Source organism: Prionailurus bengalensis, chromosome B4, assembly GCF_016509475.1.
Source record: "Prionailurus bengalensis isolate Pbe53 chromosome B4, Fcat_Pben_1.1_paternal_pri, whole genome shotgun sequence".
Taxonomy (NCBI): domain Eukaryota; kingdom Metazoa; phylum Chordata; class Mammalia; order Carnivora; family Felidae; genus Prionailurus; species Prionailurus bengalensis.
This window is the reverse complement of record NC_057358.1, coordinates 39,917,486-39,942,769: the sequence shown is the minus strand read 5'-3', so window position 1 is coordinate 39,942,769 and position 25,284 is coordinate 39,917,486. Positions and strand designations below refer to the sequence as shown.

Below are 25,284 nucleotides of genomic sequence, written 5' to 3'. Positions count from 1 at the left end.
ACAAATGTGGGGAGGGAAGGACAAAACACATTCTATTTTGTTATGTGAAACTTATTGACACTCTTTAGACCCATATCACTTATTTTTCCTCATCACCTTCTGATTGAATTTTATCAGCAGAAAAGTGAGAGGAAAAGGTCTCAGGAAGGAAAATAGTTTTGGGGTTTTTTAATTTTAATTTTTAGTTGGAAGAATAGTAAGATGTCCCTTCCTTCCTTCCTTCCTTCCTTCCTTCCTTCCTTTCTTCTTATGTACATCTATTCATGCATATATTAAGGCAAGTAAGACTATCAGTTTTGTGGGAGCCACACATATATGCACAGTGTGGCTCCTTCCAGTAAGTACTTTATAATGTAGTGGGGCAGAAAGACATAAACAACTCTTCATTAGGTGTGAGGTACCATAAAAGAGGTAAATATCATGCTTTGACAGTTCAGAGAATTGAGAAAAGATACCCTGCTGAAATTAATCTGAAGAGTTGCTGGTCAAAACGGGCATTATAAAGAAAATGCTTCTTCATCTTTTATGGTATATCTATGCCTGAATACAGCGTGCAGTTTGAGCAACTATAACTCAAGAGAGGCAGAATGTGGACACACACACACTAAAATTAGATCAATTAACACAGGTAGAAAAGGAACAATATGTAATGATAAATGTAATGATGCTTACTGGATTAGTTGTTGGCCCTAATCCAATGACTGGGATCCTCATAAGATAAGGGAAATTAGACACAGACACACGAAGGAAAGACAGCTGCATGAAGACAGATAGAGATTGGAGTGATGCCCATACAAGCCAAGGAACACCAAGGATTGTCAGCAACTGGAAGCTAGAAGACGCTAGTAAGAATCTTCCCTAGAACCGTCAGAGAGAGCACAGCCTTCATGACACCTTGATGTCAGACTTCTAGCCTCCAGAAGTATGAGGGAATATATTTTTGTTGTCATAAGCCCCCTGCCCCCCCCCCAAAAAGTAAGGATGCCTGTGTGTTGATAGTGAGCTTACCCCACCATACTGCCAGTGCTAGAGTCCCTCTGTCTCCCACACTGAGCTCCTTGTGAACAGAGACCCTATCTTACTTGATTTTCAATTCTCAGAGTCTGTATATCAAAGTTAAATAAAATCCAGTCCTAAGAAAAGACCAAGAGAGTTTGTTCTTCATCTAACACTTGGGAGTCAAGGGTGAGTATAAACCTATTTTTAAGCCACAAGAAAGTGAGTGAGTGTATGTGCTTCTCTAAGTGTCTCTACATACATTCTGGGTTGACAAAACTGCTAGCATCTCTTTGGCAGATTAACTGGCTACACTTGTCATTTTCTTGGCATCCGGTTCCTAAGTCAACCCTCTGTGTGCTATCTATTCCTTCTTGGAAATAATCACTAAAAAATATGTATATGTCAGACCTCAAGCATTTGTATTCTTTCTTCATCAAATCCCGTACTTCTCACCAAATTGCACTGTCACCAAACAAAGCCTATCCTGCTGATTACAATGCAGCTGAAGAGTGCAGGATTCTCTGTCGCCCTGGAGGAAGAAGTGCAAGCTGGCTGGGGTGTAAGCACTGCCACATGGATGAGGAAGAGTTGAAAGGATTGTAAACAAAGGGTGATGATAAATGGTTATGTTGCGAGTGGGTGGGAGGTGTTTAGTGGGGTGTTCCATGGATTGGTGATGGGCCCAGTTTTCCTTAACATCTTTATTAATGATGAGGTAGGAGGGGAAAACACTAACAGCACGTTTATTAAAGGCAGGAGGATGCTATATTGGGAGGTGTTGCAAACACCACAGAGGACAAAGAAATAGCACAAGACAGGGATGGTAGAGGCAATATTAGCAAAGAAGAGAAGGACAGGATTCAACTGGGTGACAAAGGAGACCCAGCTCACCTAGGAGAGACCACTTGATCTTCAACAAAGAGAACCTATGGCACAGCTTTTCCCTGAAGACATTTATGTGGGGCAAATTACTTTTATAACCCCAATGTTTCTATAATATGATGCTTTTGGGGGGAGGGATAGGAAGACTTGGGCTTGTTTAATTCTGGAAGCATTAAAAGAGTTGATCTGCTTTCATGAGCCCTGAAAATCAGAAGACCTAAGTGGAAAGCTGCACACAACTCCTAGACTTGAGTGAGAACAGAAAGACAAAAAGCAGTCCCCACTGCACTATGAATAGTAATAGTCTGACTTTTAAGAGAGAGAAAATATTTCAACCCTGTTGGGCCTTCTGGCTTCTAGTCTTAGATCTGCCATTAATTTAGTGTCATTTTTAGAAGGTTCTCTTCCTTTTCTGGGCTTGTTTCACTATCTTTTCCAGAAAGGTCTCCCTGTCTCCCTCCCTCTCCTAGGGATGCTTACAGAAGTGTAGTTATCAACCCCATTATGTAATTTTTAACTTGGTGTATTGAGGCAAAGGAGTCATAAGGAAGACCTATATGGGCCATATGAAGGAGATATGCCTGTTTCCTGCCACAGGAATAACAGATGGAGTACTATTTACCCTATTTTCAAAAGTCAAATGGTAAATCTGGAAGGATAAAATAAGGCTAAAGACTTTAGAACATTAAGTTCCTTGAAGAAAGCTGTTGCATAGATAATACATTATGAGCACTTAAAATCTTACCTGCTTGCAAAATTCTCTTGAGTTCTGCCCACAGCATCTGCGCCATAGCAAAAATTATTTCTTTCCTCATTCAACCAGTACTTATGGAGCACCTACTATATACCGAACATGATTCCTACTCCTGAGAAATGCAGTGTAATAGAGTGATAGATAAAAATAAGAATCTATTTGAATATATTTTTAATTGTTATAGGGATCCAATGGTGGTGATGACCAAGCTGGGTTTTTATGGATTGAATAGCCATCTAGTAATAATAAAAGTAGGAAACCAACATATATTCAAGCAAAGAACAATGCATGCAGAGATATAGTGATGTATAAATAAATGTATCATTAGCCTCATTCCTAGAAATGGTGGGTGGAAATTTCTGGAAATGGTGAGTGGTTCTGTGAGGTAGTGCACAAATTCAAGTGGCATAAGATAACACTATGCAATAAAAATTTCTTGAGTGCTAGCTACTTAAGAGAGAAGAGAAGTGTATCCCTTTCATGGGAGGTTTGCTGCATTGGATGTCTAATGTCCTACTTTACCACACTAAGGAATGTGAACTTTACCCTGTATAGAGTAGGAAAGAATTGATACTTTTAAATAAGGGAATAATGATACCAAACATCTAAAGAGGTAGACAAATCTTTAATGTTTGCTAAAGTTCTTATCTAGCCAAAGTCTGATTTTATTTCCTTTATGGCTGAAAGCTTGTGCTGATAAAATAGTGTGTGATATGCTAAAAAACAAAAACAAACAAAAAAAGATTTAATATTACAATATACAGCACTAGTGAAATATACAATTATGTACATCTGGTACTAGGAAGACCTCAACACATTTATGAAAAGATGTTTTTAAACAAATTATATACATCTCTGTTGAGAAAAATAAACACATTTTGAAATGGGCTTAAATGAATGTTCTGAACATTATGCTAAACCACCACTGTGTCCAGACAGAATGACTTAAAATGGTCACAAGAACAAAATATATTTATTACTATTTATACCATTTTTCCAATCTTGCATCAGATCACTTATCTTCATAGCAGTACAAGACTATGTGACTAAATCCTAGTTCAAGAATCAGAATTTCTGACCTTGAGCAGCGAGACATTTTCCAGTGCTCTGCTTTTCCCCATCAGTAGAATCATGTTTAAGATACAATGATATAATGACAGAACCAGACTTGCAAATCAGTGACTATCAAACTGAAGTGGCACAATACAGAAAAGATGGGGAACTGGAAAGGAGGCTGTTGAGATCATTTAAGTACAAATAGGTGAAGAAAAAGATGACTTTAAAGGTTCAGGTCAACTCTGAGTTTCTATTATTCCATGATATGTATCAGAGGCATTATTAGTATCAGATCTTGTCACCATTGGTTTATAGACAAGGTCCAAACAATTTTGGTTTCTCTGGGTATAAAGATCTCCATGCTGCATTGGAAATGGAGGCTTGTGTCTTAACACTTCAGAAAAGAAAGAAAGAAAGAAAGAAAGAAAGAAAGAAAGAAAGAAAGAAAGAGGAAGGAATAAGGAAGGAAGGAAGGAAGAAGGAAGGAAGGAAGGAAGGAAAGAAGGAAGGAAGAAGGAAGGAAGGAAGGAAGGAAGGAAGGAAGGAAGGAAGAAGGAAGGAAGGAAAGAAAGAAGGAAGGAAAGAAAGAAGGAAGGAAAGAAGGAAGGAAGGAAAGAAGGAAGGAAGGAAAGAAGGAATCAAAAAGGAAAAAGAAAAAGTAGACCAACTACAAGAGTTGTAGGGCATACTAATAGTAACACAGTAAATGGTTTCTGAGTCTAGATCTTGCATCCACGTAAAAACCAAAGCCAAACCAAACCAAAACCCACCATTCTGATGGCACCAGTACCTCTGTGATGCTACTGCTGAGTTAAGAACATGCTCATGGAAACATTGCCCAAGAAGCCCAGGAGCTGCCCTTGCCCTATGACTGCAAAGACAGAGAGAAAACTTTATAACAAGGATAAGCTTCCTTATCTTCTCTCTTAAGTAGCTAACACCCAAGCAATTTTCATTTCACAGCAACTAAAAATATTCCAGGTCTTGGAAGTTTTCTGGATTTTTAGTGTGCTACAACTGTGGACTAGAGCTTATGCTAACCAAACTGCTTTGGTCGGTAGACATCTCCATATCTCATACTGTCACGCACAATTTCCCAACCAAATGTAACTTGACTCCAGCTGATGCAAACCTCGATCCTCTATATGCATGATGTAATCATGTATATAATAGGCTCCTATTATTCCATCCTTAAGTGTGGATGAATAGAAATTCTGTCTAAATGGAAGCTGTGCTATTTAAAATAGTCATCTCAGATTAATAGGGTTTGGGAATTATGAAATCCAGGGTAGATTTTGCATTAATTACATTAATGTTTGCTCCCTACATTAATCTGTAGACTTTGCATGGAGAAAAATGACCATGGACTAGGCTTCTAAAGCCCCCTTATACACATATGGCATAAGTCACAAGGGAATTCAATAAAAGGACAGGTAATTCTGAGTCTCATGTTCTTGAAAATATCTTTCTAAGAGTGGATCAGTGGAGTCTTAGGTAGAAGCAAATGTTTTTTTATTTGTACAATCTAATCTATCTCCCACAGTTCCTTATAGCTATTCCATTTGCTCCATAGAAATAACCCTTTCCTTCACTGAGATGTTAATGATCTCATTTCTTTAGAGTCCTTTCAATTTTGTTATCACTTAAAGAAGGGAACTCATTTGGGACACTAGCTCATTTTTCTAGAAGACTCAGATGACAGGGATGATGTTTCTAGAGTGCTAGAAAGAAATGGACTTCTCTGTTCCAACTGAGGTTTTCCCACAGGTCATTTTTCTGGAAGAGTCTCATCTGAAATAGGGTCATGCTTTGCTAGTGCTTTACTAGTGGCTAGAAAAACTTAGAAGCAAGAAAGAAAAGTAACTAAGAAAGGAAAAATACCGCATGAGGACACACATACATACAGAGACAGTATTCCCAAAATGGAGGTAAGAGAGTCAAACCTCTGAGGTGACAGCTTATCTTCCCTCTTCTTTTGTTGAGAGACCAGCAGGCTTCAGGTCTCAGTGATTACAGCAAAATCTAAATATCCTAGGGTCTTTCACACCTCCAAAACTGGCAGGCCTTAAGTCTGACTAACCCAATTTCACTCCTTAAATGGTTACTTTATAAACTGCAAGGACCCATGGGCTTGTATGATTTACTACCTAAGCCAAAAGAAGCTGACATTTTATTCTACACTTTAAGTATTAAAATGCTATGGTTTGGGATTCAAAATATAAAATCTAGATTTCCAACACAACCGTGATTTGATACTACAGAATGACAGATGTTTGGGGAATCATATTTGTTCTCTGAATAGACTCAAATCCACGTTGGATCAGATCTGGATCTGGAGCACAACAAGCTGGATTTTTAGCAAATGCAAATTTCCTGCTAGCAGGTTAGAGACACAGAGTAATCAGAATTACCATTAATCACCATAGCCTAGAGGTTTTTTTTTCAGGTCCAAGTGCAAAGCTGCCCAAACAATTAGTTCCTCTGAGGTCTGTTTTCAGATGGAAAATCTAAATAACCCTGTCATTTCTGGACCAAATGCCAAGCTGACTCTGCTAAGGAGGATGCAGGTGTATGGTGTCCATGCTGAGTAGTTCTAAATTGGCCACAAAAACACTTAGGGGCATGGTGATAGGGCCACACAGGCTGAGTTTGCTTTTAAAAGCCCCATTCCCACCAACTCCTTTCCAGGCACTTCTTTGTCATCCATGTGACACATTAAGAGGAAGTGCTAATGTTACACAGATGCATTAAGTCACACAAGCGGTTTGGTGCATTTTACTGGGAACTCAAAGCATTACACCACAGAGGTGTTCAGGCGGAGTGAGGAGCAGACTGTGTCAATACCATCCGAATCTGTGCTCTGAACATGCATTACAAAGGAGCACAATTACCCAGCCTGTGCCATTAGGCAGCATTAGCCAGCATCGCCCATCACTCCTGATTAATAATTGAACTCAATCCATACAGGAGAGCTCAGGCTAGTCTGGAAGATGCCTTCTAGCATGCATTAGAAAGAAGCACCTCCAGGGGCCTCAGAGCACTTTATCCATTTAACAAGTCAATCTATGAACTACAGTAAACTCTCGATTATTAGAAACTGATGATCCCACTTTTGAATGTTCCTCTGATTTACTGTTCATCTTTCTCCCTCTTGGTACCTTCCCTCTGGCCACATGCAAGTTTATGACGTCCTCTGTTATGGGCGCTCTGATGCAAGACCCAAGCCCCCGTCACAACTGAATAACTCACCCCTCAACTGCTGGGAATGCCCTCAGCCATGGGCCCTCTTTGGGAATTGCCTCTAATGAAGACAGTGACCTCACCCAAGGTTAAGTTCTTCTCAGGGTATCCTCATCCAGAGATGGGTCAGCAAGAACAAGTAAAGTCCTGCCCCCTTATCCCATCTCAGGGAAAGTCTGAAGGACCACTGTAGCTTCAGAGTTCCCTACAGGGATGACCGAGCCTCTGTTGTAACTGTGTTGCAGCCTGACACCTCCCTCTGCTCAGCTTCACTTTCTCTCCCCTCCCAGGTATAATCCCCTGAGAGCACTCCCTAACAGTCTTCTGCATGGCTCTCCACCTCTTAGTCTATTCCCCAGGAGGACTCAACCTGCAGCTGGAAAAGAAAGAGTCAGAACTTACCTGTCTCCTCAAGAAGCCACTGCAAGGGTCAAATAAGATCATGTATGTGAAGGTTTCTTATAAATTGCAAATGATAAAAAAAGGAACACTTATTACACTACCCCTTTAACTAAGACACCATTAAATGGTGGAGCATTTGTACATACAGCAAACAAAACTGCATCTTTCCTGTGGTTTGCAAGTTTAGAGTCTAAATAAAGCTGGGGGTCCAAGTTAGTTTAAATAATATCAGTTATTTAAGCAGTTAGTTTAAATAATATCAAAACTATTTACCTTAAGTACGTTATATCACTTAAATTTTTATTCATTTATGAGACGTCTTCAATTCACACAAATCTGAGGAACGTTGCCAGGCTTTGGGAGGTACAGCAGCTTTTTCCAAAATATCAAAATAACAAAACTATCAAAATAGTTTGATATTTGTGAGTCAGGGGAACAACATTGTTAAGGCAGTTATTTATTTATTTGGTTAGTTAGTTATTTTACAAAGCAGCAAACAAAGTCTTAGAGGAGTAAAGACATATGCCATAGGTCCACTGACCCAAATTCTGCAAGGGCAAGGAAAGTTTCCAGCTTTAGTGTTCCCCTTAGGAAGGTCACTTTCTCAGCAAACCACACAACAGAAAATAGACACTTTTTGAACTTAACAAAGTGGAAGGAACTGGCCCCGGCAGGAAGAGACCAATGTTCAGAGACGATCCACATACATATTTTCCACCCCAGGCCACTCTCTGTCACTATGTGCCTGAGCTATCCATGGAGCAATGGAGCATAAACCCAAGCAAGAGAGAATCAGATACACTGTCACTATATTCATTGTGGTGAGCACCCAGAGCCCACTGAAAAATATGCTGGGATCCCCAACTTCTGCTGTTGGTTTTTGGTTTGTTTTCCTTTACTTTGAATTACAGTTTCTTTAACTGCAAAATGGAAAAATTTATCATGATATCTTACTGTGTGTCTCTGTGTGTGTGTTGCTTAATTAAAAGGGAGTGGTGACAAATCTGTAGTATCGATTAAAAGTGCTACCCCATTTTGGCTAACACACCTATAACACAGATGATACCTATGGGTTCATGGACAGGTAGATGAGTAGAGATCAGAGTGTATAAATGTGTGGGTGTGTGTGTTCACATACATGAACTGGGGGTCAGGATAGGCATTTTCCTGGCAATACAGACATCAGGTCCCCCAAGTAAGTGATGTATGGGCACTTAATAGTGTACAGGGAAGGAAAGGATAACGAGGAAGAAATAAATTTCTATTTTTCCATCTTTAAGTGTTCTGACCCTCTCCACCTTTGGTCTTGAAAGATACATAGCACCGAAGTGCCAGTAAAACAGCATTTTTAAGATTCTCAGAAAATATTAGGATGTCTACAACCATCAATCCAAAAGATGATGTTCTAACAAGTCAAACCCCTGATAGCCTAAGAATATGAACAGTTTTCTAGAAAAATGAACTGCCAACATCTGACTTCTAAAGGAAGCAGGGATATGTATGAAAAATGTACCAATCCAATCTCAACTAGAATGGATGAGGAAATGTATTTTCTGGAGGTGTTCAGTCTTTGTGTCTTGGGAGAGAACTCAGCAATAAACTGTCAATGGTTAAAGTTACAATCTCTGTCAAAGTAATCCAAAATAATGTTCCTTCCCAAAGAAAAGGGCACAAAGATTAACCATTTTCGTGGTTATTCTCAACTACTGTGTTTATGGAACTGAGGAACTGAACCCAATACAATAAGGGTCAAATGTCAGCGCAGCCAGAGAAATTGGGACTTGCTGCAACAGGTGACAAATTCAGAATTTTCATTCACAGAGCCACTGTATTTATGAGGAGAGTGGAAACCGCACCTAATACAAAGCCGTCAGGTTTAAAGTAAATAAATTTAAATGGAACATGGTTATCCTCATTCATTTTACAAGACTCTGTCTTGTAAAAATCACCTCTAACCATTTTCCTTTTAGGTCAGTACGTTTAGGACCTATGAAAATGTTACTTGGTTTTGAACATGAGAATGCTAAGGCTTCCCAAGACCATATCCTCAAATCTGACGAATCTCTTTTCTTCTCCATGAGACTCTATCTATATAATCTGTTATAACAAAGAGTCTATCTTACTGGATTCCCGTAAGCTTCCTGGATAATATAATCCTGAGTTTAAAAACCCAAGTCACAACTCGACTGACCACTGAGTGCAGTGAATTGACCCATAACACAATATCTATGGCTTTTTAGAAACAGCATAATAGTCCCATCACTGAACATTAAACCGCATTAACTGATGAAGCATGGCTTTAGTCATCATAATAATTAATGAGTGGTTTAATATGCACAACACATGAGCCAGAGTCTCAAATCTCCCCACTGTGAGCCTATTTCCTAACCAGCGATTTTAAAACTAAAGACTTGAAAATTATCCCGGCTAAACTCTCTGCCTTCAGAAAGGTAAAACAATATCATTTTCATTTTGCCCATCATACTCTTGCTACAATCTTGAGATTTATAATTAAAGACAAGTATTTTCCTTTTTCAGGCTAAATGACCTCCTTTTGCCCATCCAATGGGTGTCCCGGCTGGAAACGCTGCTCTAATGCACCACCTGAAAACTGTTTCAGAGGACAAATACTTTTCTTCCAACATGCTAATTATGGGAGCTATAAATTGTTCTGTTTTTTAATTACTAAACCTGTGATTGATGATGTTTAGTGTTCATCTTTATCCATTAAAGATAAACATTATTTTTTAAATGCCAACAAATGGGAACTTCATCCTCTGGAAACCTAAAAGAAAGTCATTCTATCTTAACTAGAAATGTCCTTTAACAATAAGCCAATATGGGGCACCTGCCTGGCTCAGTTGGTTAAGTGTCCAGCTTTGGCTCAGGTCATGATTTCACAGTTCAGTTCCTGAGTTGGAGCCCCGCCTCGAGCCCCACCTTGAGCCCCATGTTCAGCCCCTCATGGGACTTTGTGCTGACCTCTCAGAGGCTGGATCCGGCTTCACATTCTCCCTCTCTCTCTGCCTCTTCCCCATTCACACTCTGTCTCTCTTTCTATCAAAAATAAATAAACATTAAAAAGAAAAAATAAACCAATAAGCCAATATCTTGTGATTTTTCAAAAACTAAGAGCTGGGCATCCCATCTTTTAAGATTGGTATACACTACTCCAAGATTGAAAATTATTTTGCTTGCTAATGTAGAGGGAACAATGATGGGGCAAAACTTACTCTCAGAAATTTCCTTTGAAATTCACATAAAAACAAATTACTTCCTTCCTGTAACAGTGAAATAATATTTTATGGAATGGAAAAAAGCAATGATCATTGTAGAGATAATTAAAGCACCTTGGATTTCCAAACAGTCTTAATACATCGAGAAATGAGCATTTTTAATAAAAGTTGGATGTGGCCCTCAGCTCAAAACTTAATTATCCAAAGCTTAAGCTCCTACTCACAGATCATCCTCTGATTTCAATTCTGAAAAAATAATTTCTACTAGAATTAGTTTCTCTAGAAACATTCCTAAAATGTATTTACTGCTGGGCACTTCAAACAACATGGAAACATGTTATCTATTTCAGCAAACATGAACATGCCATGTAAATTGTATCTTTAAAAAATCATTAATAAGGTAGAGAATGTAACCCCTGAATGTCATTCTCTAGAAAAATGTTGCATGAGCCAAAGATTCTAACAAATACTCAACTTCTTAATTACAATGAAATTCCTTGAGAACCTCAGATGAAAGTTCCACTGTCATGTAAATCACGGCTACTTTATCTAATAATTTTTAAGAAGAAAGAGTTGGACCACAGTAGAGATAACCTATACATTTTTATAAACATCTTTGTAGTATTGTGCTATTCAAGAAAAGGCTGCATTGACTCATGTGTGCTTGTGAGGGTTATTTTATTTTTAGCAAGGGAAGTTAAGAATATATTTATATTTATATAATATCTCTCAGACAAGCATATGAGAAAACTTTGCAAACAACATCTTGCTTTATTTCTCAATATTCACAGGTGGGAAGAAAAAAATTAAATCACACAGTATTTTGTACATGAGGGAAATGAGGCAAAGAGAAGGGATGCAAATGACTGAAGATATCTTATGGTCCCTTCACTTGTAACAGAGCAGAGCGTGCCCTTGATGTTTGAGGTCTGAAGAAGTAAAATAGTATTATGTGACAGGGTAAGGGAGGAACAGAACCAGAAATGGTGGCTCAGTATTCTGTGGGGCTGCAGCATAGCTGTTGTTATATGCAGGATATACTGAAAATCCCTACTGAAAATGTCTCTGCCCCCCAAGTCTTCAAACTCTACCATAATACCATTATTTTTTGAATTAAGCATCTGATCCCCCTGGAGTCTTCCTTTGAAGGACAGTTCCTCCTCTGAGGAGAAATCATCTGGCAGTCCCCTCCCCCTGCTCCTCTGTTCTCATTTTAATTAAAAACATAACTATTTCTATCTCACATAGAACATATGAACACATATAACACATATGTTGTATCTTACATATAACATGTGTTATAGAACATGTTAGAATTTACCAAACATGTTAACCTGTGTCATCTCATTTAATCCCACAACATTTCCATTACATTTCCATTTTAGAAATGAGCAGTTTAAAGACTCAAAGAGCCTACATCCCTAAGCAAAGCCTACTAGTTTCTCTTTACTATGTAACATTACACTTTCTAGCATCCCAGCAGCTCAATAAACACTCAGAGTCCCTATCATGTGCCAGCACTGGACCATGGAAACATCAATGAACCCAGGGTTGCCCCCTCCACCCCTCTGCCCTACTTGGGCAGATCCTTTGGCCTATAAGACAAGGACAGTGATATCAGCCCTACCTAATTCCCCAAGCAGAACAAAACAACATACTTAACGTGGAAGTGGCCTGAAAACTGCAAAGCGCTAAACAAACTGGAGGTGTTGCTATTAGCACCTCCCTGGGATCGAGGGTGTCATGTTGCCCCCAAATTGATAAAGCCAAGAGCTGAGAGGTTCTGACCATCTTCTAAGAGAGGGAGTCTGTTGAGGGGCAAGGGAGGGGGAAGCAGCAAGAACAAAGCTCCTTCCAGACATGATGAAGTCTGAGGCCTCCAGCATGCAGACAGGAGGCTCCAAAACGTATCTGCACAAAGCCGAAATTAAGGACAGGGCTGAGCAAAAACACTGTGGTATTAACAGATAGTGAAAAGAAAACCTGAAGCAACGGCTCAGATCTGAAGGAACTGCAAATTTAATAGGTTTAGAATTCAAAGCTATTCTCATACCAGGAAACAAAGGGGGACATAATGTTTAAATCATGGTGGTTCATTAATTCTAAGATTCCCTTTTTCTTTTTCATTTCTTTTTTTTTTTTTACATTTTTACATCTCTAAAATTGGGATGAATTAATACATCGGATCATAACATGTTGTCTTGTTCTTTAAAATATGTCAAATAACAGTGCATATTAAAATTGATGGTATATTTGGGGAATCTGGGTGGCTCGGTTGATTAAGCATCCAACTCTTGGTTATGGATCAGGTCCTGACCTCATGGTTGATGGGTTGGAACCCTGCGTCAGGCTCCATGCTGGCAGTGTGGAGCCTGCTTGGGATTCTCTCTCTCTCTCTCTCTCTCTCTCTCTCTCTGCTCATGTTCTCTCTCTCAAAATAAATAAGCTTTATAAAAATCAATTATATATTAAATTCAGTTAATTAAATAGGATATTTTCAATGACCTGTTTTTAAGCCTGTCCAAAGGGCTGCTTTCCAGTCATGCAGCATTACTATGCTGTCTTATCTGCATAAGACTTTGAATGGACAGGCTCCATTCAGCCTCGGGGTTAGCCTTCCCTCCACGCTCCAGTCTGGTTAACTCTACAAATCTAGACTGACTGCAGGAAGCATCAGCCAGTTTCCCTACCCAGTGGCAGAGAGGCTGGAATCAAATCACATCAGCTTTCTGTCCTTGAGTCCTCTGATTGGCCTCCCCTTAAAACTGATTTGCCTTCTTTTTGACGTTCGGTATACAGCAAAGCTTCCATTACAACCCTACTGGTACAGCTCCCTGGATCTGTCCATCTCTGCTTCAAGAAAACCATTCCAAAGCTAAGCTTTGAGAAACACACTCAGAGGTGTGAATGTTCTGGCTCCTTTGCCCACCGCCATTTACATAGTTCTAGCTCTCTCTTACCTTTCTCTGTCAGAGTTCAACTGGTCTGTTTTCTGATCACAACAGAAAAATCATAGGAAGCCCAGCCAGCCTCATGATCCACTTTCATGAGCAACTTCTACAACAAAAATAACATTCACCTCCAAATCTTACAATATGAGCCCATCACAATAAAATACAATTCTATGATGATGCCCCTGCCACACCATGCATGCATCATGTAACAGACACCTGTCATAAAGCATGTAATCCTGTTTGGTCTGACATAAAAAAGCTTGCATAAAATGAGATTGAAAGTCAAGAAAAGAGAACCTCGAAATCTCAGGAAGAATCAAAAGGAAATGCACCAATAAGTCATTCAAAAAAATAGAAAAAAAAGAAATGTTAGCCACACATAGAGCTATGTGGGAAAAGTTTATGCAAAGAACCACCAGAAATCACTTCGTTATTTCACATCAAAATCGCTTCCAACACCTTATTGTAATTATCAAGTTAGTTGATGCCAGACCACAGCACTGTTACACACACACACACACACACACACACACACTATCCTTTCTGAAAGGCTTAGACTGCAACTGAAAATAAAGTTTCAAATAAAAAACAATTTAAGTGAATATAATCAATTGCTTTGCTCCCTGGGGCCTCATTTCTTTTTTCCTTTTCAAAGCTTGATTCCCCCAACTGCTTTCATAGGCCAAATTCCAAAGGCCTCTCCTTGGGATCCTACCTGAGACCAAACTGTGAATTTATTATCAGAATTCAACCCCAGTGCATTTCCTTGCACAGAACAGATAGTACCACGAGGCTGCTTCATGAGTTTACCCTGGGCTCATCACATTATTTAAAGAGATCCCACATGAAAAACTTCCCTAAAGACCAGTTAAACAAGAGACAAATAACCAGTCACAATATTCCTTGGTAAGATCCTTAAAAATTATCTTTAATTGATGCCAAATATGAACAGATCATAAAGTGACAAAAGCAAGTGAAATTGCATAGATGAAAACTATGCGCTTCAATTAGGCTCTCAGTTCGTAACATTCAATGTCCTCCACCTGACATATTGAACAGTTAGGGCAGGGGAAATGCACAGCAGGTGGAAATGAGACACGCCCTTAACTCAAGGTGTAAGCAACTGGCAAACTCAAGAAAGAAACTAGTGCTTTTTCAGCTTCAATGGTTTGTTGTCCTGACGGTGCACTTTAAATTAATACCACTCAATTTTTAGTTTTGAACCTTGGTAATACCATTATCTTTAATGTTAGAGGTATGTCACGTAGAGTCCATGCTGTCAGCTTACAGCTGCTGCCTCAAACAGCTCCCAGACAGTGCACTGATGAGAAGAAAGGTGTTTCTGCAGGTTTTGGAGAGGAGACAACTTTTGACCTGGAATATTTTGCAAGGGGTCTTTTGTGTTTTGTTTTCTTTCCTTGCACCATTTCTTCTTCTCTGACTATGGTACAAAACACTTCTAGACTCTGTGAAGTCTCGTGTCATAAAAAGTAAACTCCTAGTTAGCTCCGACATAAAAATCACTGGGACTAGGGCTAATCTCCTTAAAGCTAATAGTCCTGAGGTCAGCAGGGCCTCCCCCCTTATGTACACATTGGACTTCCCAAGGAAACCCATGGTCATTTTGCCTGAGCAAAGAGACTGGCGTTATATCCCAAGACTTCTGAGCCTTACACTTATACCCTGAATGAGTTCACACAGTGACCCAAGGTAATGGAACAGTTTTGGTTAACAACTCAGCTCCTGTCCACTTCTTTACAAAAAATGGTAAGTAAAGTACATTCTTCTGAGATTTACCTGAGTCATGCTGAACATGTTCGCATATACCCTGAAATTCCGTGATATAAATACGAGTATTAATACACCGCATGGTGGATGAGAGGCCACCTCCTGAGATTGCAATTCAACTTGGATTGTGTCTGGTTTAAAAATTTGTATTTATTTGTCTTCTTGAAATGAACAGAAACATAGAAAGACTTCATCCTTTCTTGACAAAATGGGAAGATAAAATGGCTGTTTGGCAGTTTATATTCTTTCTAACAATTCTATACCATGGATGGTTACCACCCACCAATTCTCACCACTCCCAGGAATGAGTTGTCCCTGGAAGAAAATGGGGAATTGCCTTCTGTTAATGTGCTCTTTCTCCTTCTTGTCCAAGGCAATCTACCAAACAAGGAATTCAATTGTAAAATTGTTTAAAAGCATGTGTTTTGAGGTCTCCTATACTAAAAGGGAGGGTTAGGAAACTATTTTTACGGACTCTTCAGATGTTAACTAATTTGAAAAAATCTGTAACTCTACACAACATGAAGAAGGCCCTTTATGGACTAAACCAAATTTCTACTTAAAGAAATCTTCTCATTTACCATTTACATGTTTGTCTGTGTTCTAATTCTCAAGTGAGTAAAGATTATGATGTCACCTGTGCTTTGGCTCCACCACAGTTGTACAATTTTAGAGAAATGGCTGTCCATCAGCCATATTCCAGAAGAATATGCCGTTGGTTCATTTGATTTTGCTAGGCTAACTCACTCATGCACCCTAGTGAACTGCTCTAACTGGTAATCAGTACTCTATTTCTTCAGGGGGAGCGAGGGAAGGCTGTACACAGATGGGGAAGAGGAGTTGCAAAAACAAAAAGCTTTCCTGGCTACAATCTGTCTTCTCTAAATCTGAGGACAGAGGAAATTAATGTCTTTGGTCTCTCTCGAATTCAGATCACTTGAGGTGAGTTAACCCCTTCAGAGATGCTGGGATGGCTAACAGCCCTGGTGTGACCCAGCCCTTCCACTTCCAACCCTATTGAACTAGGGCCCCCAAGCACTGGAAGAGCTGAGCTATGGCTATCAGCATGTCAGAAAGTCTCTCCTTTTGGAGAAAACAAGCATTCAGGACATGAGCTATTAAAGCTCAAGATCGAGGAAGGGGACCGAAAGGTAAAAATCCCACTACAATAAATATAAGTAAACCAAAAGATAGTCATTCCTTAATAGGCAGTTTTGTTAAGTGCACCTTCAGGTCTACAAAAACATTTCAGCACATTATAGTGCAAGGGGTAAGAGCTTTGTCAAACTTCGCATGCCTATGCTACACAGATAATCCCTGTACTCCATTCCTACTGACTTGGTTGCAATGAGCTACAGATGGATAAGCAGCATTCATTTCCCCCCTACCACCCAAATTCATAACAACTCTTCCCCGATCCCAGGCCAACAGGCTCATGCATGCAGCCCTTTTTCCTGTAACACATGCAGAAGAACCCCAGTCCAGCGAATCTATGAGAGGTATACCAGGTAGCCAAAACCAGTCTGATCAGTCTTGGTCCCATTTTCTCATCCTCTGACCCATCCATCCCACAGTACTGAGTGGATTATTGCTGTTGTCGGAGTGCAGCGTTTCAAGTTCTGTGTGTCCTAGACCTCAAAGTCTAAATAAAAGATCAAGATATCCCCAGAATTTTCGGGGAGGTTGGCTTTGTTTTCCCAAACTGGAGATTTTTAAGCAGGTAGGAGAGGAATAGCCAGGATAAGTCAAAGTTCAAAAGAGAAGGAAACATCACAGCGGAGGGTTTAATGCCCTGTGGTCAGATGCTGTGCAGTCCTTGGCCCCTTGTCTTCCATGATGTTACATCAGTCTTACAGATTCTCAAAAGCCGCACAGGAAAGTAAAATATCCATGTTCTTTCTTTCAACTGAGTCAGCCAGCCTGAGTGTTACTCTAGCTTCTTGGTTTATTGCCTCCCTGCTAGTTCTAGGACAGGTGGGAGAAGGGACAGAAGTAACAGGGAGGATTCCCGAAGAAGCAGGGTAGGAATGTAAGGTGGGCAGGGTGGGCAGCAGCAGGCAGCCACATGCTAAGTGCAGAATGAAGATTCCCCACCTCGGTGTCTTTAAAAAGGCTGTGAGTGCCTCTCCATTGGTGGACAGCTGCCGGGCCCCAGAGGCCTGTGTTACGTGGTTGGTTGTCTTTCAGCTAGACCTAGGGTCCCCAGCATTCTCTGGGCTGGGTGCCTGGGGCAGCAGAAGTTAGATGCTCAGCCTGTGAAGCGACTGCCAGGTAGGAAGAGCATAGGCGCATCATAGAAAATATCTGAAGGGAGTGGGCCGGGAGGGAAGACCCAAGGAAGGTTATTATATACGGAGTGTTCCCACATCCACACTGATGCCTAAAGAGAACAGACCATCAGAGATTTGCAGAGTGCTGTTGCTAACAGAGGAGAAATACAGAACTTTGCAAGGAACACTACATTGGACCTGAGGAAGCCTTTCACATCCAGAGTGGCCCTCGACAGGAAACAGATTTCCAAAAACTTGATATTGGCTTCTGGTGGAGAAGAGGGAGAAAACGGGTTCCTGGTTCACGTCCAGAGTGATGATCGGTCTCAGGCCCCAGTGTACATCCCAGATCAGGCTGCCAAAGGGACCAAGTCCAGTGGATGGCCAGGGAGACAGCACCCTCCTGGATCTCTTCTCTCCTGGGTACAGGATGGGGTGGTCTTCTCACAGTGGTGAAGTGAGACAGGGAGGGTGGAGAAAGCAAAAGCAAAATATCTGTGCCTCAACCTTTCCTCCCTTTTGTTACATAACTTCTCAGCTGTGTTAATGGAGGCACTTTCTGCAGTTCACTGTGGGTACAGGATAAAGGCACTAAGCAACTATTAATCAATTGGTTGAGTTTCTTCAGGGAGCCTCAAGGGGAGGGCTGAAGTCTCTACAGACCTCAAATCATGACTGCAAAAAGAAATCAGCTCTGCTTTGGATGCATACAAGAGATAAACATGTTCATTTACATCCTAAGAATGCACCAAAAACATGCAGTATTGCACCTTTTTTTGTTTGTCTGTTTGTTTGTTTGTTTGTTTTGCTTGTGTTTATTTTCAGCTAGAAAGAATACCTGTTCTTAGGTGTTGCTATATATACCTTGATGACTTATTTAGTTTTCCACATAGCTTCCCTTTAAGGGATGGGCATATTGGTCCTCTCTCTGCCTACACCTGCACAGAAACCTGACATTTCCCTGAGCAAAGGCAGGAAAATCAACTGAGTGGCCCCCACCCCCCACCCCCCATTATTTTCTTTTGGGCCCTTCATCCCACAAACTTTTAATTTTTATGATTTAATTTTTTTTTTACTGAAATCATGCATTAATTAATTCAAGGTACACCTTAATCAAATAGGCCATAATGCTGAATAAGAGAACATGCTTTGAGCTCCAAAAAGTTATTGTTCCCATCTGACTAACATATGCACTTAAATACAGTACTTTATTTACTAATAAAATAGTTAATAAATGAAGGAGTGCACTTTCGGTGAATGCAAATGAAAAAAGGATCTATTTTTAGAAGAGTTGATCCCAACGTAAGCTTATCCCCTATTGTCTGAGTTAACGTTCTTGGCATGCGATTATAAAATAAATATGATCAGATTCAAACATGCTTACATTTAGTTCCATTTGTGCTCTCTTGCAATAAGGAGGCTAAGATTTTACATCCAGTTCTGGAGGCCAGGGGTCAGGGTGCAGGACTGGTGAGAAAAGACCTGTGTTTGGCTCACCTGCAGTTGAGAAATTTAGCAGCACTGCAGACGAATCAGTTAATTTACTTCAGTTTTCTTTTTTCTTAGAGAATAGTATGGATGAGCAGGGGAAATGGGGCAGAGGGAAAATCCCTGCAGACCAGGACCAGTATCAGATGTATAAGGTGCTTTATGAACCAGTCTTAAATAATTTTGCGTGCATGTATGTGCACTTGTGGGGGTTTTCACCTTGTAATATACGGTTGGGATGATCAACACAAATACATTTGTTCATTGCCCCTTTTGGCTGGTATATCATGTTACATATAATACATCAGATGCACTGTCTTAAATGTGCTGTGCAGTTTGCAAAAGTTTTATAATGGAGTCCCATGCAAATTTAAATTTTATATTTCTAAGTGATCGTCTGGTTTTTAGTGAAAGAAAAAAGTTAAAGAAGCCAAAGGATTAAAAATGTTTCAGTATGGGTAAGCATATGAATCTTATTTTACCTAGACTAGCTCATGGACTGAATTGTTTTAAACCAGTTTTAGAAAATACACTTTCTTTTCCCATTTTTTAATAAAATGAAAATAGTTTCTTTTTGCATGAATCTTGAAAGCTTCTGGTTCACCATCCCCCCCATCCTCAATGCAACAATGCATTGACAGTTAAACAGAGCATTCAAAGGCTATTTAGTAAAGTATCTACAAACAGTGACGTGGGTCACTAGGTTTTTGTTCTGTTTTTTGTTTTTTTTTTTAAGTCTTTCAAGCTGCTAAGTGGGGCTTTTTTTTAGTTTGATTGGCTTTTTAAACATCGGTGAGTAGCTTGCTCTTATTAACGCAGTTTTGGTTAGCTGTGGTGCAATTGCCAGTTCTGATATTGGCCTGTCTGTAATGGGCTATGCTATTATTCATATCCTCTTCGATCTCCATGTACTCAGATTTGCTGATAGTAGAGGAACTGCGCCGACTGAGGTCACTGTCAGAGGCTAAATTAGGGGAGCTAACGTGGAGCAACTGAGCCTGCTCTTCCCCCTCAGTTTCTCGGTGGTAGAAATAGTTGAAATTGGACACAATGACAGGTACGGGCAGGGCAATTGTCAGCACACCAGCGATGGCACACAAGGAGCCCACGATCTTGCCTCCAATTGTCACAGGGTACATGTCACCGTATCCTACAGTGGTCATGGACACCACCGCCCACCAGAAAGCATCGGGGATACTGGAGAAGTGCGACTCAGCTTCTTCCGCCTCGGCAAAATACACTGCACTAGAAAACAGTATGACCCCAATGAAGAGGAAAAAGATGAGCAGCCCTAGCTCTCTCATACTAGCTTTGAGGGTCTGGCCCAGAATCTGGAGGCCCTTAGAGTGGCGGGAGAGTTTGAAGATTCTAAAAACCCTTACCAACCGGATGACCCTGAGGATGGCCAGCGAAGTGGCCTGCTCGCCCTTCTGGTTTCCCTCCTGCTCGGCTATCTCGGTGCCTAGGGTGATGAAATAAGGGATGATGGCCACAATGTCGATGAAGTTCATGATGTTTTTGAAGAAGTCTGTCTTGCTGGGGCAGGCGAAGAAGCGCACCACCAGCTCAAAGGAGAACCAGATGATGCATAGGGTTTCCACGATGAAGAAGGGGTCCGTGAAGATGTTGGAATTGTAGATCACCGTAGTGTTGTCGATGCGGTGCACGGTGCCTGTGAAGTCCTTGTCATCCTTCAGCTCAGGTAGAGTCTCCAGGCAAAAGATGACGATGGAGATGAGAATGACCATGACGGAGACGATGGCGATGACCCGGGCGGGCCCCGAGCTCTCAGGGTACTCGAAGAGCAGCCACACCTGGCGCTGGTATTCCTTCTCGGGCAGGGGGCGCTCCTCCTCCTTGATGAAGCCCTCGTCCTCCCGGAACTTCTCCATGGCCTCCTCGCCCAGCTCGTAAAATTTGATCTCCTCGGAGAACATGTCCAGGGGCACGTTGACCGGCCTCCGCAGGCGGCCTCCCGACTGGTAGTAGTAGAGGATGGCGTCGAAGCTCGGCCGGTTGCGGTCGAAGAAGTACTCGTTCCTCAGGGGGTCGAAGTAGCGCATGCGTTTCTTAGGATTGCCCAGCAGTGTGTTGGGGAACTGCGCCAGGGTCTTGAGCTGCGTTTCGAAGCGCAGCCCGGAGATGTTGATCACCACGCGCTCGCAGCACTCGTGGTCATCGTGCTCCGCCGGCCGGGGGTAGCTGCCTTCCTGGGGGTGGCCCGGGGCGGCCGAAGCCTCGTCCACGTTCTCTCCGGACATCACCGTCATGGTGGAAGCGGGGCACAGGGGTGAGAGACCAGGAGAGGGCCGGGGGTGGGAAGCAGCGGGAGAGGAGGGGTGGGGGGGACCCAAGCGCCCCCCCCACCGGAGTGCGCGGCTCCCCCCACGTTCAGGGGGAGGGGCTTCAAAACCAGCAGGTGGAGAGATCTATGAGTTCCCTTCTCCTTACCTTCCCCTCTACCCTGTCTTTTGCTCAGTTTGGAATCCCCCCTCGCCTGCAGCCCGGGTGCAGCTTTTTGTCGTGGGGGGGGGGGGGGGTGGGGGGGGAGGGTTGGTATTTCTTCCTGCTGGAAGGTGTCTTAACGCAGTGCCGTTCTAGCGGACCCGGCCATCCATTCGGGGGTCACCCTGGCCTCCCCTCCCCTCTGCGACCCTCCTAGGACCGGGTGCAGAGCCAGCTCAGCAGATCCCCTTGCCTGCCACCCGTTTTGCTTCTCCTCGGCTCTCCCCCCTCCTACCCCTCTTCGCCTGCCGCCTTCTAAGCTCCCACCAGGGCGATCGATGGACGCTGCAGAGAAATAGAAAGTGATACGGGGGTAGAAAATCAGAAGCATTCAGATGGGACGGACCTACAGACACCGAAGAGCACAGACCTCTAGCTTGTTTAGAAAGCACTGGACTCTTGCTAGGGTTAGCACATACACACAGACAGACACACGCAGACACCCGGAAATCCAAGTTTGGGCTCTTCCATCCCACTTTCCCCAATGCCCAACAGCCGATCTGTTTACAACTTCGTTAAACTAAAGATCGGGAAAGCGCCGAGAGACGCTGAGGGAGCTCTAGGTCCCGGGCAGCATCCCCACACCCGTGGCTTCTCCCACCCGGTGCCCCTACCCCCGCTTCTGCAGCCCCGGACGGGGGAGCCCCCTACCTGGCCGGCCGGTTTGGCGCAGGGGCGGTGCTGAGTCGGCGGAGAGCCCGAGTCGGAATGCGGCAGGTCGCCTTTGCAGTACCAGGCGGGAGCGGCGACCGGCGCCGCGGCAGCATCCGAGAGGCGCTTGGCAGAGTCGCCGCCCTCGCCCCCTCGTCCTACGCCCCTTCAGTGGGACAATCGACTGAGTGAGCCGCTACGGCGGAAATGTCCGTTCCCTACCCCCATTCTCACCGGTTGCCAACAACCTAGAGACGCCGTCCTCTCGCTGGTGCAGGGAGTTCCGGAGGATGCGGGGCGGAAAAGCAAAATGCCACCCTCTCCCGAGGCTCGGAAGCAAATGACGATAAACAGCACTCTCGCCTCCTCCTAACACTTATGGGAGCCCTTGATTCGATCCTGAAGGAGGCGGGCGAGCAAGAGCTTGGATCTACATGGCTCTCGGATCCCCTCCGCTTCCCGCACCCCAGCGTGGACCTCGCTGAGGCTCCGCGGTGCGCGTGGAGCCGTCAGGAGCTCCGAGTGGGGCAGGGTGCGTGCGGCGGCGGGTCCGCTCGGTCCATTTCTGGGCGCTGCAAGATCAGCAGAAACCTGAGAAAGCGCCTGGAATGCGGAGCAGCGATTGGCCCACTCGGGCGTGGGTTGGGGAGGGCGGGGGAGGGCAGGAGCGAGGAGGTAGATGGAAAATATGAGGGGGTGGCTTGGCAGAGGGGGGTTGTCATTCAGTTCCCACCCTTGCCGGAACAGCTTTTTCCTTCTCTTGCCAGAAAAGCCGACCACCAATTCTCCTTCCCTTATGGTGCACAGCCCCGCACATGCACGCTCCCTGGCCGCGACCTTCCCGGGGAATTGCACATTAGAAATGGTCAGGTCCGACGCAATGCAGGCGGCGGTGTTCCTGGCAAAACTCCTCGGATGGGCTTGCGTTTGTGCAGTCCCACGATAATCGGCTTCTGCCGCCATGCTCTGCGTGCCATCCCGGCCCTCCCGCAGGGGTCTCTCTGCAGGGGTGACCCAGCTTGTCTCCGCCTGACGGGCAGAGACGCGCACCTTGGGGAGAGCTCTGCAATTGAGGCTCGCTGTGGGTGTGTTGTATGTGGTGTCACTGCGAGGCGGCGGTGCTAAGAGGCTGTCCCTCCTTGACCTACGATGGGAGTTGAAGTTTTCTTACGATCAGATTATTCTGAAATACGGAGAATGCGATTTGTGGACAACCAAAGGCTTCGTGGGGCTGTGGGGCTGTCTGCCAACTTGATGCTAATTGGGACGAATCTGAGAAGCAAGTCGCCTGCCCACCTCCCACCTACGTCCCTCCTCCCGTAGCCACTTTTCTCGGCCTAGTGCCTCCACAAAGCCACTTGCAAGGCTTGCAACTTCTTCGGGAAAGGGTCCGCGCCGAGGTTCAGGGCAGCACGAGCCGGGGGCGTGCGCGGTGCACTCGGAGTGCGGCTACAGCTGCGCCCCCAGACGTGCTACGCCTCGGCGCCCGCAGCGCGCGAGAAGGCAGCCGGCAGCTCGGGTACTTCAACTGCTACGGAGTCTCCGAGGAGGATGCAAGAACCCGGAGTCACCGCTGATTGGTTCCCCCGCTGCTTTGGGACCACCCTTCCACCACCGAGGATCGCGTTGCCTCCCGCCTACACCAGCCACCACTTTAATCAAAGCCAATGATTGTATCCTCCCCACTCTATTGTGGCTAGTGGAAAGCAGGGGCCTGTGTGGGGTTGCCCAGGCAGTGCACCGATTCTGGGTACGGAACTAGTTAAACCCCTCCTCCAGATTCAGACTCCAGCATTCCTTTCAGAAAAAGAATATTTGTTCCCTCCACTCCTCCGGATTCATACCCTTCCCTTTTCTTTTACGAACAATGAGTTCTCCTAAACTCCTCCGAACCATATTAAACACTGCCATTTCCCTACCTTCCACACACAATATTCCTGTACCCTACTAACTCCACGGTTTCCTGCCTTCCTGTGCTACTGCTTTATTACAGGAAGGAAGAGACTGAAGGAGGAAGGGAGGAAAGAAGGAAAGAATGAAGGAAGGAAAAAAGGAAGGAAGGAAGGAGCTGTGTACTGAAATATGACTGGCAAGTCCCCTGTTTCTGCTTTTGCTGCTGCTGCTGCTGTTACATCCAAATCAATAATAACCCTACTAGACTTGATGAACATTTCCTGACCATGTCCCAGTAATACTGGGCTTCCTTACTCTGCTTTTGCACCTCCTTCTGCCTGTAACCCCCTTCCTTCTTTTAAAGGCCTCCAAGACTGTCATCTCCCTAGCCTCATGTGGATTGCACTTGCCTTGATTCACCATTTGGAGATTTTCTTAAGAGAAGTGATTTGCAGACCGCATGGGATCTCAGGTCCCGAAATTCAGGGCTTTGTTAGGCATAATAAAATCCAGAGGTTTGCACCAAGGAATTGGAAGAATGGTATTGAACTAAGAATTCAACATTCTGGATGCAAGCCCACCATTGATAGGGGTCTAAAGATAGGTATTCGCTCAAATATTTGCTCAGTCTCAGCTGTGTGTCAGTCTTGCTCAGCACTGCAGACACAGTAATGACTAAGATATGCAAGGTTCCAGACCTCACAGAACTTACATTCTGGTGGGAGAGACAGACATTATAATGTTAGGTAAAGCAAATTAAGAAAAGGGTGTATGGAGTGACAAATATAAGTCTGAATGGATAGGAAAGGCCTTTGCATAAGTAACAGTTAAACAAAGAAATTCAAGGAGAGAACAGGGGCTCCTGGGTGGCTCAGTAGGTTAAGGGTCCAGCTTCAGCTCAGGTCATGATCTCGCGGTTCATGAGTTTGAGCCCTGCCTTGGGCTCTGTGCTGACAGCTCAGAGCCTGGAGCCTGCTTCAGATTCTGTGTCTCCTTCTCTCTCTGCCCCTCCCCTGCTCCCATTCTGTCTCTCTCTGTCTCACAAAAATAAATAAACATTAAATTTTTTTTAGAAAAAGAAGAGAGAGAACAGGGAATCAGAAAAACAGAAGCATAGATGTAAGAGCAAATGCAAAGATCCCAAGGCAGAGACAAGTTAGCATATT

At 43.3% G+C, this 25,284-nt stretch overlaps 1 protein-coding gene across 1 annotated transcript; it reads right to left on the bottom strand.

Annotated features, from left to right (window-relative positions):
* Positions 1-14,430: 14,430 nt before the first annotated feature.
* On the bottom strand, positions 14,431-23,203 carry KCNA1 (potassium voltage-gated channel subfamily A member 1). The gene is made up of 2 exons (XM_043561415.1): positions 22,226-23,203; positions 14,431-21,859 (listed from the first exon to the last, which is right to left on the bottom strand). The coding sequence occupies exon 2, from the start codon at positions 21,337-21,339 to the stop codon at positions 19,852-19,854; it is 1,488 nt and encodes a 495-aa protein (XP_043417350.1). The 5' UTR covers positions 21,340-21,859; positions 22,226-23,203; the 3' UTR covers positions 14,431-19,851.
* Between the last annotated feature and the right edge of the window lie 2,081 nt (positions 23,204-25,284).